The sequence below is a fragment of the Peromyscus californicus genome, unplaced genomic scaffold (genome assembly GCF_007827085.1).
Source record: "Peromyscus californicus insignis strain IS unplaced genomic scaffold, ASM782708v3 Scaffold_7__1_contigs__length_154581171, whole genome shotgun sequence".
Taxonomy (NCBI): Eukaryota; Metazoa; Chordata; class Mammalia; order Rodentia; family Cricetidae; genus Peromyscus; species Peromyscus californicus.
The window spans coordinates 114694673-114709616 of NW_026294595.1; the positions used below are offsets into that span (position 1 = coordinate 114694673).

Consider the following 14944-nt stretch of genomic DNA (forward strand, 5'->3'; position numbering starts at 1 on the left):
CAAAAAGAAGACCACAAGCAGCTGAAAGATAGTGGAGCACCTGATCAGGCACTGAGCATCCAGCAGAAATGGACTAGGGCAAATGGAGGAAACCATACCAGTCAGTGGGCATGTTGTGGAATATCCCTTTACACTGTGTGAAGATGTGTGTGTCAGTGTGACTGCTTTAATAAAGAGCTGAATGGCCAGTAGCTAGGCAGGAAGGTGGAACTCCTGGGGACAGAAAGGACTCAAAGAGGAAAAAAGGTGGAGTTGCCAGCCAGATAGAGAAGAAGCAGAATGTGGAGTACAGAGTCAAGGTAACTGAGCCACATAAAAGATCATAGATTAAAAAGATATGGGTTAATTTAAGTTATAAGAACTAGTTAAGAACAAGCCTAAGCTAAGGCTGAGCTTTCATAACTAATAATAAGTCTCCAAGTCATTTTTTGGTGAGCTCGTGATCCAAAGACAAATCCACCTACAGGGCAGATGTCAGCCGGATCATGTGTGGGTAGAGAAGCTCTCAGGCAGAGCACCTCCTGTGTTGGCCCCTCCTGGGTCTTCAACGGCATAGAATAAACTGTAGTTGGATCTTTTGTTTGGAGAAGGTACTTGGAAACTATTATCTCCCAGCTATGTTCTAGGACACAGGTTTTCATTTTTACTCTAGCAATTTAATCTTTTTGTCATCTTGGTATCTTAATTCTGGGCAGTTCTACCATTCTCCATTCACTTTCTCACAGGCCCAGGAGACCAGCCCATTCCAGGTCAAGGGATCTTGGAGGATACTCTAAGGTAAACACACTAGAGTTTGAAGTGGGGAAAGGCCAGCCTAGAGAAACAGCGTGTCGGTGAGTTCAAACAACATATGATAATTTACTAATGCACTGTATATTACAGTAGATCACAGGGTGAGTAGCAGGAAGCATAGGCGAGCTACTGTACTAGACAACAAAAACCAATGTGGTCAGAAACTGAAAGGGTGAAGAAAAGAAAGGAAGATATATCTGTACTGCACAGATGTGATAAGGCCTGAGGCTGTTTGGAAAAAGAACTTGAGGGATACATGAGGAAGGAGTAAACTATCACTGACCTTGTCTACCAGTAGTATCACCACATAAAGAGAAAAAGCTTCAAGTATATGTGGTATCAGTATTATAAAAAGCTGAAAATAGATTATTATTCTACCCATTAAATTTCCCTACCCCTATTTCCCATCCTTATAGCACAGGGACACATCAACACACATACATGTGCATGCTCATACACATACCACATCACACATGATCATTCTATTTCAATCAATACTAAATTATAAACTTTCTTAATATGCACACAAAGACAGTTCTGTATTTTACTAAAAGGATAGTATGAGGAAATGCCATAGGCTATACATTCTGAAGCACATGATGTGCGTCTTATGTCAACATTTGACTCAAGAGATTACCTGAAAATTTCTGAAATGCCTCACTGCTTTGATATCACTTGTGATGTGAATGTAACTATCATGGGTCATTAGATAAATAAAATAGAATTAAATGATACTTAATATCAGAGTTTTACTGATAAAGTTTACAAAGCGTTTATAATTGGAAACTAAACAATCTTTAAAACCTCCCAAAATTAATGATGTTTTACATGCATCAACACTCTCATAAATGTTTCCCCTAATTCTCATAAATAAATAAAATTTTAAATGTTTAATTATTAAATGACTGACAGATTGTAGCTATGAAAAATGGCCATGAAAGCAGCAAATACCTGAAGTACTCACAGCTGTGGAGTAGGGGTTATGAGCTCCAGTATTTTCAGCCCAGCAGCCACATCCATAAAGAGCAGCCTAGGAAAACAGAAAACAGACACATACTCATAATACTCACTGTTTTCAATATGAGATAAAAGTCATATCCATCAAAAAACTCAGTTTATTAACAATATACAAAATAGAAAACAAAACAAACTATGTATAAAGTGTCCTAATGAAACCTATTTAATTAACCTGTATGATAATTAAAAATGAAAATAAGAGAGACCCCACCTCAAGAAAACAGGGTGGACTGAAAACAAGGGGATAACTGAAGAACCACAGCAGGAGTTGTCTTCTTGTGCACACACATGCATACTTGCATGCACACACAGGGAAAATAAAGTAAAAACTTGTTCATAACAGCAGAAGTTACATAAAAACCATGCAATGTTTTTCAAACTCTCAAGGCTATCTCTTCCGTTTGTAGATATGCAATGCATTACTGTTAACCATACTCTCACTCTGCTATGATGGGGACACCAGATTTATTCTTCCTACCTAACTGTATCTTTGACTAACCTTTCCCTGTCCCCCACTCTGCTTTCCCCAGTAGCTGGTAACATTAATAAATCAACATGGACATAAATCAAACCATATTATGCCTCAAAAATATGTATAGGCATTATATGTCATTCAAAAATTAATAGAGCCTGAGACCTGGATCAATGTATAAAGCACTTGTCATGAAATTATAAGGACCAGAATTTGGATCCCCAAACCTACACAGAAAGCCGGGCAGGCATGGCAGTCACCTGTAATCCCAGAATTAGAGATATGAGATCCCTGGAGCAAGTTGGCTAGCTTGGCCAGCTAGAACCCAAAGCCCCAAGTTCAGTGAGTGACCCTTCCTCTGTAAATAAAGTGGAGGCTAATCAAGGAAAAATTTCAACATCAATTTCAAGCCTATACAAATACATACATGCTCACCATGTACCCACACACATGCAGACACATACACACACAACACACATACAAATGCAAGGTACTAGCAAGTGCGCTCTGCTATTCTAATAATCTAAAAGTTCTTAGAAAACAGCACAAGGAAGTTGTTTTAGTCCCATCAGCAATTTTTCCAATCCCTAAAAACCTTTCCCTTTCATAGTTTGTCAGCCAGTCGCTCTGCTGACTCTTGAAATCAATGTGGAACCTTAAAAATAAGGGCCCTCAACTCAGTCCTAAATGGGATGGCCTCATCAAATCCCTCTCCTCTGAGCTCAGGGAACCCTCCCTGCAGAAGAGGCAACACCAGTGTAAGAGCCAGAGGGGATGGAGGACCAGGAGAACAAGGTCCTCTAAATCGACAATGTTAAAACACACATGAACTCAGAGACTGAGGCAGTATACACAGGGCCTGCACAGGTCTGCACCAGGTCCTCTGATTATTTGACATAGCTTCCAGTTTAGTGTGTTTATGTGATTCCTGAATGTGTGAACAAGTGAGTCTCTGTTTCTTTTGCCTTCCTTGGGCTCTCTTCCCTCTGTTAGTTTTGTTCAATTCCAATGTATTAGCTTTTGTTTTATTATATTTTAAATTATTATTATCCCTTAGAAGCCTGTTTGCTTTCTTTTTTTCTTTTTTTTTTGGTTTTTCAAGACAGGGTTTCTCTGTGTAGCTTTGCGCCTTTCCTGGAACTCACTTGGTAGCCCAGGCTGGCCTCGAACTCACAGAGATCCGCCTGGCTCTGCCTCCCAAGTGCTGGGATTAAAGGCGTGCGCCACCAACACCCGGTGCCTGTTTGCTTTCTAATGAGAGATAGAAAGGAAGTGGATCCTGATGGGAGGGAAGGTGGGGAGGAACTGGGAGGAATAGACGGAAACATAATCAACATGGACATAAATCAAACATGGACATAGATCACATAAATCGACATGGACATAAATCAAACCATATTATGCCTCAAAAATATGTATAGGCATTATATGTTATTCTCACAAGATCAGGATACATTATGTGAGAAAAACATCTATTCTCAATAAAATAGGAAAAAAAGATTAAAAATAAGGGTTCTCAAACTAGAGAAAGGCTGAATTTTCTGAGGAATTTACGGATAAAAACTCTGGTTTCTGGAGCATCTGACTCAGCATCTGGTGAAGCCCTGGGAGTGGACAACACTATCCAGGCCTTGGAGATGCTCCCAGGCTCTGAGGACTTCTGCTTCAGGCAGTCTCCCTGCCTCCCTTGGGGCTCAGTAGGAACTGCAAACAGCTCTGCACCAAATTGGGGGGGGGGGGGGAGGAAGAGGAAGGGGAAGGAGGAGGAAAAGGAAGGGAAAGGGAAAGGTGGAAGAGGAAAAGGAAGGGGGAGGAGGGGAAGGGGGAAGGGGAGGAGGAGGAGGGGAACCTCTCAGAAAGCCTGGGGAAGACACCTTCCTAAGAAAGGATGCACAGTATTGCTCCCTTTTTTTTTTTCCTTTACAAAAATTCCTTTTATAATATCTACTCTTAATTCCATGGCCTCAGGCTGTCTTACTTCTTAACCTTCTGAAATTAGTTAGGATGAGATAGTAACAAAAATACAGTAATAATATTATAGAGTTTGAACCCCTATTATTCACTTCTGTGAGTAAAATGTATACCTTTTTAAAATGTTTAAAGGCTTTCTACGTTTTTGGAAGTAAAACTGTTTTAAAGCTGTTATATATAATAAAAATAGCAGCTTATATAAATGATATATTACTTAACTGTCTCAGGACTATTGTTTCCTATAAAATGAGCATAATAATGTGGCAAGCAATTGTTGTGGAAGACCTATAATCCCAGCTGCTTGGCAGCTTGGGCAGGAGGATCACAAGTGCAAGGCAAGCCTGGAATACAGAGCAAGTTCAAGGTCAGCCAAGGCAACTTAGTAAGGCTGTCTCAGAAAAGACAAAAGTGATGGCAAAGAGTGCAGCTCTGAGTGCTTGCCTAGAATACACAGGCCCTGAGTTCAATACCTCATGCCACAAAACAACAAAGAATAATAAAAACACTTCCTTCATATTGTTGTCAAGGGATCATGTGAATGAATGCATGCGTTGAAAACTGCAAGTATATAACCAATGACAGCTATAGTTCATTTCTAGGAAGTATGATGTGCAATTTAAATGTGTTATGTCAATCTTCTAGAACTTGGTAAGCACTATAGCATTTCATCTTCAGAATTTGCTAACAGAAAACAGGAAGTGCTGTGGGATGTCCTGTATGCTGTGAATATATGTTGCTATGATTGATTGATAAATAAAATGCTGATTGGCCAGTAGCCAGGCAGGAAGGATAGAGTAGGTGGGACAAGGAGAGTAGGGAATGCCTGGTAGAAGAAGGCTGAGTAAGGAGACACCAGCCTGCCGTCCAGGGAGCAGCATGTAAAGGCAACAGGTAAAGCCACGGAACACGTGGTGACATACAGATTAACAGAAATGGGCTGAGTTTAAGTGTAAGAGCTAGTCAGTGGTAGGCCTGAGCTAATGGCCAAGCAGTTTAATTAATATAAGCTTCTGGGTGATTATTTTATAAGTGGTTGCGGGGTCCATGGGGCTGGGCAGGACTGGAGAAAACTCCAACTACAACTAGTAAAGTCTATTAATTTCTTTCTTCAATCCCAGCTGTAAACTGTAATGGTTACATACTAAAACAAGTAAACCCAGTTTAAATTAAATTTTACAATCTGTGCTCCTATTAAATATCTATAGCAGGTATGCTAATTTAAAAAAAATCATTCATTTGAGTATTTACAATACATTGAAATGTATCTCATTTCTGCTTGTTTTTACTTAGCCTTTGAAAGAACATGCTTTTATGCTCCATAGTTTTATCTCTCATTTGATGCTTCATATCTCCAGGTTCATGATATCTCCTGGACCCAGCAACTTCATACAACCAAGCAACTGTATTTTCCTCTAAGCATTTTGACTCCTTTACTCCACATGTTTTGATGACTTTTTAGCTCTCACAATGGTTTTTTTCTAAACAAGTCAAGTAGAGCAAATCAATGCATAAATTTCACAGAAGTCCCATTTGTGGTGACAGAATGGCTTCAAGACTTCTGGCTGCAGCACCTTGTTAATGTGCTGCTATTACTTTACTACCCAAAACAAATAAAAAACGAGAAAGTCAAGAGATTACAAAAGTAATGGAGGCAACTCTGTTGGCTTTATGTATCTTCTCTACCAGGACATCCAAACCTGATTTAGAAAGTTTGATTTTCTTACTCCAAACTTGACAAATATACAGTTCCATAATACGGAAAAATTTAAGTGAACAAAGGCTTTTATAATGCATTCAAAGCACTATACATATGGTTAAGTAATCACTCTCCATAAATTTTCTACATGGTAGGCAAAAAGGAACACAAAATCAGTTACTGTTACCACTCACACCCTACTAGTATAGAACTATAGTGTAGAAGTCTATCCACATTAAGGGTTGACTGGGGACTATCACTGGGAGCTTTGCAACGATATCTTCCACAAGTCAGTCTGCTCCAAGCAATCACTAGCAACCATGACCGAACTAACAGTGACATTGACTGTTCTCCAAATGTTAGGGACATACAACACAGTGAGCTTCATTTCACATGGAAGACAAGAGCCAAACATGGAGTTTTAAATAAAATCTTCTGAACCTCTTTAAAAAACTACAGAGGAGTATCTTGATTCACAAATATTTACTAAGATCATAAGAACTGTGTAAAATCAGGTCATAATACCCACCACCCTTGGCATATCAAATTCATTCTTAGATTTCATTTTCAGGACAGAATTAAAGATTGAAGGTGGGGAAGGCATGTTGAAAAAAAGCTCTGCAAGAGAACTCAGAATAAGAAAACTTCACATAAATTAGAGTCTCTTCATTTACTAGATACTTGGCTGAGATACAGGGTGACCAAAAATAGTATCTACTCTGTAAAATGTCTAAAATCAGAGGAGAGACATAGAATGCCAAAATGCCACTGTGACTTGAGTGAAGGGAATAAAAAGTGTTACTCTAAAACAATGTTCATACTTAAAGCAATGGGCAATATAGTCAGGGAGTGTTTGCTCCTACAGAGTTATATTTACTAAGGAAGATGTACATCAATATACAATTATTAAATATCTACTACAAAGGCCTGTGACACTCAGGCTGCTGAGAGCAGGGAAGCTGGGGTTACTGGTTATAAAAATCGGCCCTGTCACCATGAGATGGCTCTTTAAAGAAGTAAGAATGAAAAAGAATTTTGTTCTTGATCTATAAGAAGCAAATGTTCAAGAACAAGGATTTTTATTTTTCTTAAGGAAAAACCATCCCTAGTTGTTTAATGGTTGTGCTTAGACAAGACCTGATTTCATTTTGAAAAGGAGATTAAGTAATCCACAAATCCTTACCTGCCCAACTCTCCCTGGATGTTTCAAGGCCAAACCTCCACTGGAGACAGCAGCAGCAACATTCCCTTCATGATCGACGACCACAGCACCCACTGTGTCCAAAGTGCCTGAGTCGTTTTCCTGTGGAACAAAAGAGACATGAGTCTCCACCAAGCCTGGCACAAGACACCTAGACATGACAGCCCAATGAGCACAGTGTTCACCAGGCCTGGCATAAGACACCTAGACACGACAGCCCAGTGAGCACAGTGTTTACCAGGCCTGGCATAAGACACCTAGACATGACAGCCCAGTGAGCACAGTGTTTACCAGGCCTGGCATAAGACACCTAGACATGACAGCCCAGCAGGTACAGTGTTCACCAGGCCTGGCACAAGACACCTAGATATGACAGCCCAGCAGGCATGATATTCACCAGGCCTCCTGTGAGGAATCTAGACATGACTACACATAGGGCACAGTGTAATCACAACATGAAAAATATCTGAATTAATCCTTAAGTGCAACAGTTATAATTCATTTCTTTATTATTTTATTGTTTTCCTCTTAATCTCAATAATTAAATAAATGAGAATTTGTGGGTGAAAAGACCTGCGATCTAAATGAGCCAATAAATGCTACCATTCATGTTTTTAAGATAGATTACATACAGACTTCCAAGAATGAATAATGCATTCAAAAAGGGAGAATGGCATTTGCCATTAAGCCATCATTAAGCTAAACGACTCAGGCACAACATTATCATTTTCCCATCAAGCCCATAAGAGAAACAGTATGACATGATCCCTTTTCTGCTATTATTAATATGCTTGGCAACTGGTGATAGAAAACTGTGTGTTATTAGAAGGCATCTTTGTGTCTCTGTGCCTTCTCACCAGTCCCACATGTTTAAGGCATTTAAAATTTAGTAATTAATAGCAACTGTCTCCTACCACAAAGGTTTCCCGGTCACCCATTGCAAAAGGACAAAGTACTAGATAAGAACAGAATCAAAGGAGGCATGGAGAAAATTCCCCTACCATATATTAAAAAGGAAAGTTAGTGTTCATTGTTAGGTCAATAGCTGTCATGGTAGTATTCTTAGGCTACGGCAAGGTTATCAAACTGTATGCCAAACCCCTGGCATGAATGAAAGTACCAAGCACAACCCCAGGTTCACAAGAGTAGCTAGCTACCCAACCACTGTGGCTTGACACTCAGACTATTGAGCAAAACTTCATTTGTACCCTCGGTGCACTAAGAGATAAAGTGACACATAAAGGCATCACAACAATATCCATGAGTTCCTGCAGCCATTTCACCTAAGTAGCTGAAGGACGCTTTCAAATACCAGAAATAAAACTCAAACAAAAACTTTCTTTTCTAAATTAAATTGGGAGGTGAGAGGTAAAATGTGTCACAAAATTTTTATTTAAATATGGTAATAGGAAGCAGTTACATGTTTCTACTTATTACTCAGAGTCCTAACACTCTCAAGTGTAATGAAACAAATGGCTGACAATTCTGACATTGGCAGAAGAGGTTCTTGGGGATGAAGCAAGTATAATACATCTAGTCACACACGTAGCCACACTTGAAGGAAAGGCAGCCAAGAGAATCACCTGGTCACATCCCAGAATAATATAGTTGTGCTCACAGGCAGGAGCATAACTTTCAAGGAAAGTTTCAGGCTTGACCATCAACTTCCTGAGTAGGGCTCTAGTCCTTGTTTATCCATTCACTGAGCATCTACTTATGCTTTAAGTATATCTGCATTCCTCGTGTGCATAAAAGCCCAGTGGTGATTATACAGTCTGTGTACCCAGTGTCTGAGCAGGTCTTTCTCCTTTTCTGAAGAGCTGATTTTATGTGATGCCAGGGCTGTCATGTCTAACTAGATTTAACAGCAATGGTTTTGTTTCTTTGCACCATTTATCTTCTTTGTTCAGTAAGATTGAGAATCAAAGTACAAAAATAAACCAAAATGCACTTAAAAACAAGGTCTGGTAGCATTCCATGGGGCTATCATCAGCCAAAACCATAAAGGCAGCTTTTAAGGTGAACATGTTTAGTGTTCTTATAAACCATCTCTAAATTGCTTTAACTTTGTAACTTCAGTGACAAAAGTGTCCAAATTACAAGTCTTTTGTGTTCTACAGTGGGGCTTCTCCAGCTTTAATACACACACAAGTCAGTAAGAGAATCTGCTGAAGTGAAGATTCCTATGAAGTAACCCAGGAACTAGCCAAGACTGTCAGGTAGGTAACACTGACACTGGTCCACAAACCCTACTTTCAAAAACAAGCATTCCATGGGGCTATCAACAGCTGAACTAAAATATACAGGCACAAGACTGGTGAAGGAGAAACTTAAACTAGCTGAAGGTAACACACTACTACAATAAGATGTGTATTCTATCCTGTTTACCCCGCTGGCAGCATATCACCACTTACATGCTAACACAGGCATACTACCAAGTGTACTCAAGTACTAATCTGACATAAGTACTTTGGGTTATTTTTTAAAACAGACAACTCTTACACAAATGAATAGACTCAACTTTCCTTAACAGTTAAGTTGACATAAAATCAAGAAAGAATACTCCTTTTATTTTGAGATTGCCTTGACAATACTATTTTTTGAGGGATATATAGCAGCACTGTGTGCCATTGTTGTACAGATCTGGAAATCTATACATACTTTGTTGGTTCTCAGACCAGATACAACATAAAGTAAGGCTTTGACAGCTTGATAAAGACAACTTCTGATGAATAAGCAAATTATAGCTCTCCTATTGCACTCTAACATTTGAGGATAGGTTCTTTCCCTCTTCTTACAAGTGACAAAAACCTATATTTACAGTATACAGCATGATGTTTTAACACAAATATATGTTGTAACATGTATGGTAGAATCTAGATAATTAACATATGGATTACATCCACACTTATCACGTGTCTGTGTTTGTGTGTATGTGTGCACGTGCACATTCGTGAGCCTGGCAAGAGTGCTTAAAATTTCTCTTAATCCTCACCCTCCCTAGGACAGAAGATTACTAATTTTTTCATCATATAAGGCCATATTCTACTATATAGCTAAACTCTCAGGCCTTAAAATCTATTTTATAAGGGTATTTATTAGTTGTTTGCATTTTGTTGTGTTTATTTGTTTTAAATAAACTGCAGTGCTGATCTGACCTAAGCATTCTATAGGATAAGAATTTTACAGGGGGAAGCATGACATAAATACAGCAACACACAAGTATTATCTGCAGTAGCTATCCTTGCATTATAACTGGGATACTATAAACTAGAACTTTCCTGCCTAACCAAAACACTATAGAAAGATATAAAAAACAATGTCAGTATAGCTGGATCACACAGATAGATTTACTGTAATGTGGTTTTAAAAATGAAAAATGCAGAAAAGAGGATTATGTTCTAAATTAAGCTCTATATTCCTAAGAGTCTACAACACCTGCAAAAATCAGAACTACTTCATAAATATTAAAAATTCATTCCGCAGACTTCATACACTGCAAAGCAAATTTTAAGATAATGAAGTAATATTTAAGGACTTTTATGAAGTGTAGATAAATTGAGTGAAAGACAAATATTGGTATTTTTGGCATAATAATCTCACAGAGCTCATTTGTATGGGAATGAAATCTCAGGTTGAAATATACAATCACTGTTACTATACAGAGCTACAATTACACTCTTACACCCCATAAATACTTAAAAATGCGTGTACCACACAGATACACATGCACCTATTGTCCCTGACTGAAGCAGGCTATTCACATTACTCTTCAGATAAAACTGTGACTAGAAAATAACTACATAAACTATAGGGTTTTTTTTGTTTTTTATTCCAGAATAAATACATGTATATGAATTTGGGAGAAAGCACACCAGTATTATGGAAAAGACTAAAATCAACCTTCTGACAGTAATTCTAGTTTTCCCTGCTCCAAGATGGAGACAGCTTTTACACAGTTATCATGAGAATTAATGGAAGTGACATGTGTAAACTACTTTAAAAGTAATAAATCTCTTGCAGGGGAAGGGGGTTTCACCAGAAAATTACACCTCTAGCCTGGTTCTCTAGTTCTGAAACATTCTAAAAGACACCACTTATCAATCACTTGTCTCATTAGAATTAAAACTGTCTTACATTTGAACAAAATTACTGAACTATCAACTCAATATTACTCAAATATCAAGCTAGATACAAGATTAAGTCTGAAGTATATTCGTGTATCTGAAAGTTGGTATGCCATGGAATTAACCTAATAATAAAAATGAAGGTGATAGTCGATCAAGGCAACAGTTAAAATACACTAAACTCTCCAACGATAATTATTAGATCTAAGAGCAGCATCTTGGCTAATAAAAGCTTCCCCATGTGGAAAGAAAAGTTTCTGTGCCCTACAAGATGACACAGCAATGCCACCATAAGGTTTTCTTATTTTATTAGATTTAATTATGTGCCTGAGCATTTTTCCTGCATGAATGTATGTGTCACATAGGTGCCTGGTTCCCACAGAGGTCAGAAGGCACTGGATCCCTTGGAACTCAAGTTACAGATGGTTGTGAGACACCATGAGGGTACTGAGAACCAAACCTGGGTCCTCTGAAAGAGCAACAAATGCCCTTAATGCTGAGCCATCATCAATATTAGCTTTACCATCTTTGAGTATCTGGGAAAGAAAGGAAAGATGGATGGTTCTGGTCATAGAAGATCCAATCCTCATTCAATGTTTGCCCCCCACCAACCAGCCTCTAACAGTGGCCACTGTGGAGTAGAATACTGTAAGTTTACGTTCATATGAACAAAGTCTAAATTATCTACCTTCACATATGAAGACTGGTCAAAACCAAGGAAAAGTCTGGGCATAGAAAGATCTTTCCCTTTTCTTTGCAGAAGCCATCCTCTGAGCTGGGTCTAGCTCAGTGGAACAGCACATAATCAGCATGCATGAGGCACTGGGTTTGATCCAAACATGAAAGGAGAAGGATAGAGAAGAAAAGAAAACCATCTTCTGCTGCCAAAACTATAAATAATGATTCTTAAAAATTGTAGACAAGAACTCCAGTGCTAAATAATCCCTTCTCCCTTTAACTGAGATGGATTAAATGTCTATGCACTACCATGTAAATTCATATAAACATTTGGGACACAAATAGAGTTGTATAGTATATAAAACTCTATTTCCTAAATTATTCAACAAAAGTTGGAAATTTTCAACTTAAAATGTATTAGGTAAAGTGTGTTACCCCTTAGGTAAGGGGATTTCATATTACATGGATTATAATGTTAATTACAAATTCATACCACAGGGAAGGTCCACAAGATTACCTTGAGACTTACAAATTCTCAAAGGTGCAAAGGACAATGTTTTCCAAAAGGTAGGATCTCTGTCTAATGCTCTGGGCTTGTACAATTAGAACTAGGTAAAAAGCTACTAACTAACCAATGATGGCTGCTAGAAGAGAGGATGAAATCAGTTTTCTACAGGGATGTGGTCCTTGGGAGGCCAACCATGCTCCAATGGATGGCCCTACACACATCTGTCTAAGGGCAGCACAAATTGGACTCAGTGGGTTACAGACAGACAGACAGACAGACCAATACAGAGAGACATGAAGTTGGGGAGATGGATACAGAAGGAGTTATGTGCGGAACTAGAGGGTGGTGAATATGATCAAAATACGTTGTATGTATTGTATGAAATTCTCAAAAAATAAAAATATTTTATTAAAAAGGGTAACTCCATTTAAACTTTTATACACGTATGTATTTTTTAGGAACCTTAGATAGTAGTAGATTTCCTAGTGACTTTTATAAAGGTTTTCACTGCTGGTTATCACTCTGTGAATTCCCTCCTCTCCCCTCCCCTCCCATAACCCACCACATTTAAGCCTTCATGTTCCACTCTTCTCACTGGAACCCTTTCTACCACTGTATTCATTCTGTCCTCTCTTGAAAGCCCTCACCCCCATAGCCCCTTACTAACCCTTACTGACCTCCATGGGAATTCCAAATGGAACACACATATCTGAAAATTCAAAGCTAACATCCACAAATGAGAAAAACATGCAACATCTGTCTTTCCGGGTTTGGGTTACCTCACTGAAAATAACTGTTTCCATATCCACCCATTTACCTAGGAATTTCATATTTTCATTTCTCTTAACAGCTGAATAATACTCCACTGTATAAATGTGTGCCATTTTTGCTATCTATTCATCAGTTGATGGACATCTATATTGTTACCATTCCCTGGCTATTGTGAATAGAACAGTAATGAGCATGAATGAATAGATGGAGCAAAAACGCTCTCCCTACTAGACACTACAGGCTAATAAATAAAAAGTCTACAGTCAGAAATAGGTTAGCACTTTTTAAACTGTTGGCCTGTGAGGTCCCACAGAACACCAAACATTACAAGCAATTGCCAATGAAACTAGTTATCTTCTTTTGCTGAAGACACTATATATTTGAGACATAGAATATGGAGAAATCATCCTGGTACTACCTGGAAACTTCATCACTATTGGCTGGCTCTCATGGTGCTGAAAGGTATTTGTTACACTACCAGAAAAGAAAAGTAATCCTCAATCTTACCCAGCTGTGAACCCTGCAAACTACAGTAGTAACTGTCCTGGCAAGAAAAGCCCAGTGGTACAAGAGTGGCATGAATATCATGAGACTAACCAACCACTTTCTGATTGAATGTAAGGTCTGCTCCACAATTTGAAACCCATACCTGGCACCATTATCAGACCTGAGATATCAGGGTTAGACAGGTCATAGGCCCTAGAGCAGAACCTGCCACCATTATTCTGATAAATGAATACAATGTTAAACTGACTCCAAATTACTTACCTTTATATACATAGATTAGTGCATCTCTCAACCTTTATCAGAAGCTTCTGTTTGCAGCAGATGAAGATCATGTTTGGTCAAGATGCAGAAAATGAGAGACTATGAAATGCTCAGAACTAAATGAGACGTATGTAAAATCCTCCAACCAAAGCTCAGGAATCACTTCATAAGAGGAGGCAGAAAGACTATATGAACCAGAGGTAGTCGATGACTACAAGGAAATAGTATTTTCTGAACACAAGAAGGCAGCTGCATATATGGATCTACAGCCACTGTAACAGCATGCATACGACCTGCACATGCTCAAGACAGGCAGAATCCCATAAAGAGGGGAGGTGGTCATGAAATCCCTACTCCTCATTGAGGAGCTACTGGCAATTGATAGCTGCTTAGGGAAAGTTAGTTTTCTTTAAGGCTATGACCCCTAATATGTGAACCACATTCCAGTGGATGGCCACATACCCAAGAGAGTACAGGGGCAGCATAAACTGACATTGATGGGTTAAACACACACACACACACACACACACACACACACACACACACACACACACACACACACACAGCTGGGTGGGAAGGGAAGGGGGAGAGTAGATCTGAAAGGAGTAGGAAGAGGGGTGAATATGATCAAAATAAATTGAAGGAAATTTTCAAAGAGCTAATAAAAATGTTTAAAAACTTTAAAAGTAGAAAGGCAGTGGTTTTAATCTTGGTGTTAGAAAATATTTCAAATAATAAATTCTGTGGGCCTTTTTTCTCTGTAAAATTAAGCAATTCGAGAGCCTTAACACATGTCCAATGAGCATGTGTAAATATAGTAGAGCCAATGAATATATTCATAAAATAGATCATAGGTTACTAGACAGGTAATCATAAAAAACACTAGAAAAATGAACACATGCTAGTGTGGAAGTCGAAGGAAAATGCTTAGGAGTGGTTTCTC

The 14944-nt window shown here is 38.6% G+C and overlaps 1 protein-coding gene across 11 annotated transcripts in view; it reads right to left on the bottom strand.

The window, feature by feature from the left end:
- Nucleotides 1–14944, bottom strand: part of Tasp1 (taspase 1) — a 257060-nt gene that overhangs the window by 137872 nt on the left and 104244 nt on the right. For 8 of the 11 annotated variants that reach the window (XM_052723400.1, XM_052723396.1, XM_052723397.1 and 5 more), the window contains 2 exons: nucleotides 7132–7251; nucleotides 1744–1822 (listed from right to left, as the gene is read on the bottom strand). In XM_052723400.1, coding sequence (XP_052579360.1) covers nucleotides 1744–1822; nucleotides 7132–7251 — 199 coding nt within the window. Of the gene's footprint in view, nucleotides 1–1743; nucleotides 1823–7131; nucleotides 7252–14944 lie in introns of those variants that run through there. The other 3 variants (XR_008214930.1, XM_052723398.1, XR_008214931.1) reach the window with 2 other exon arrangements.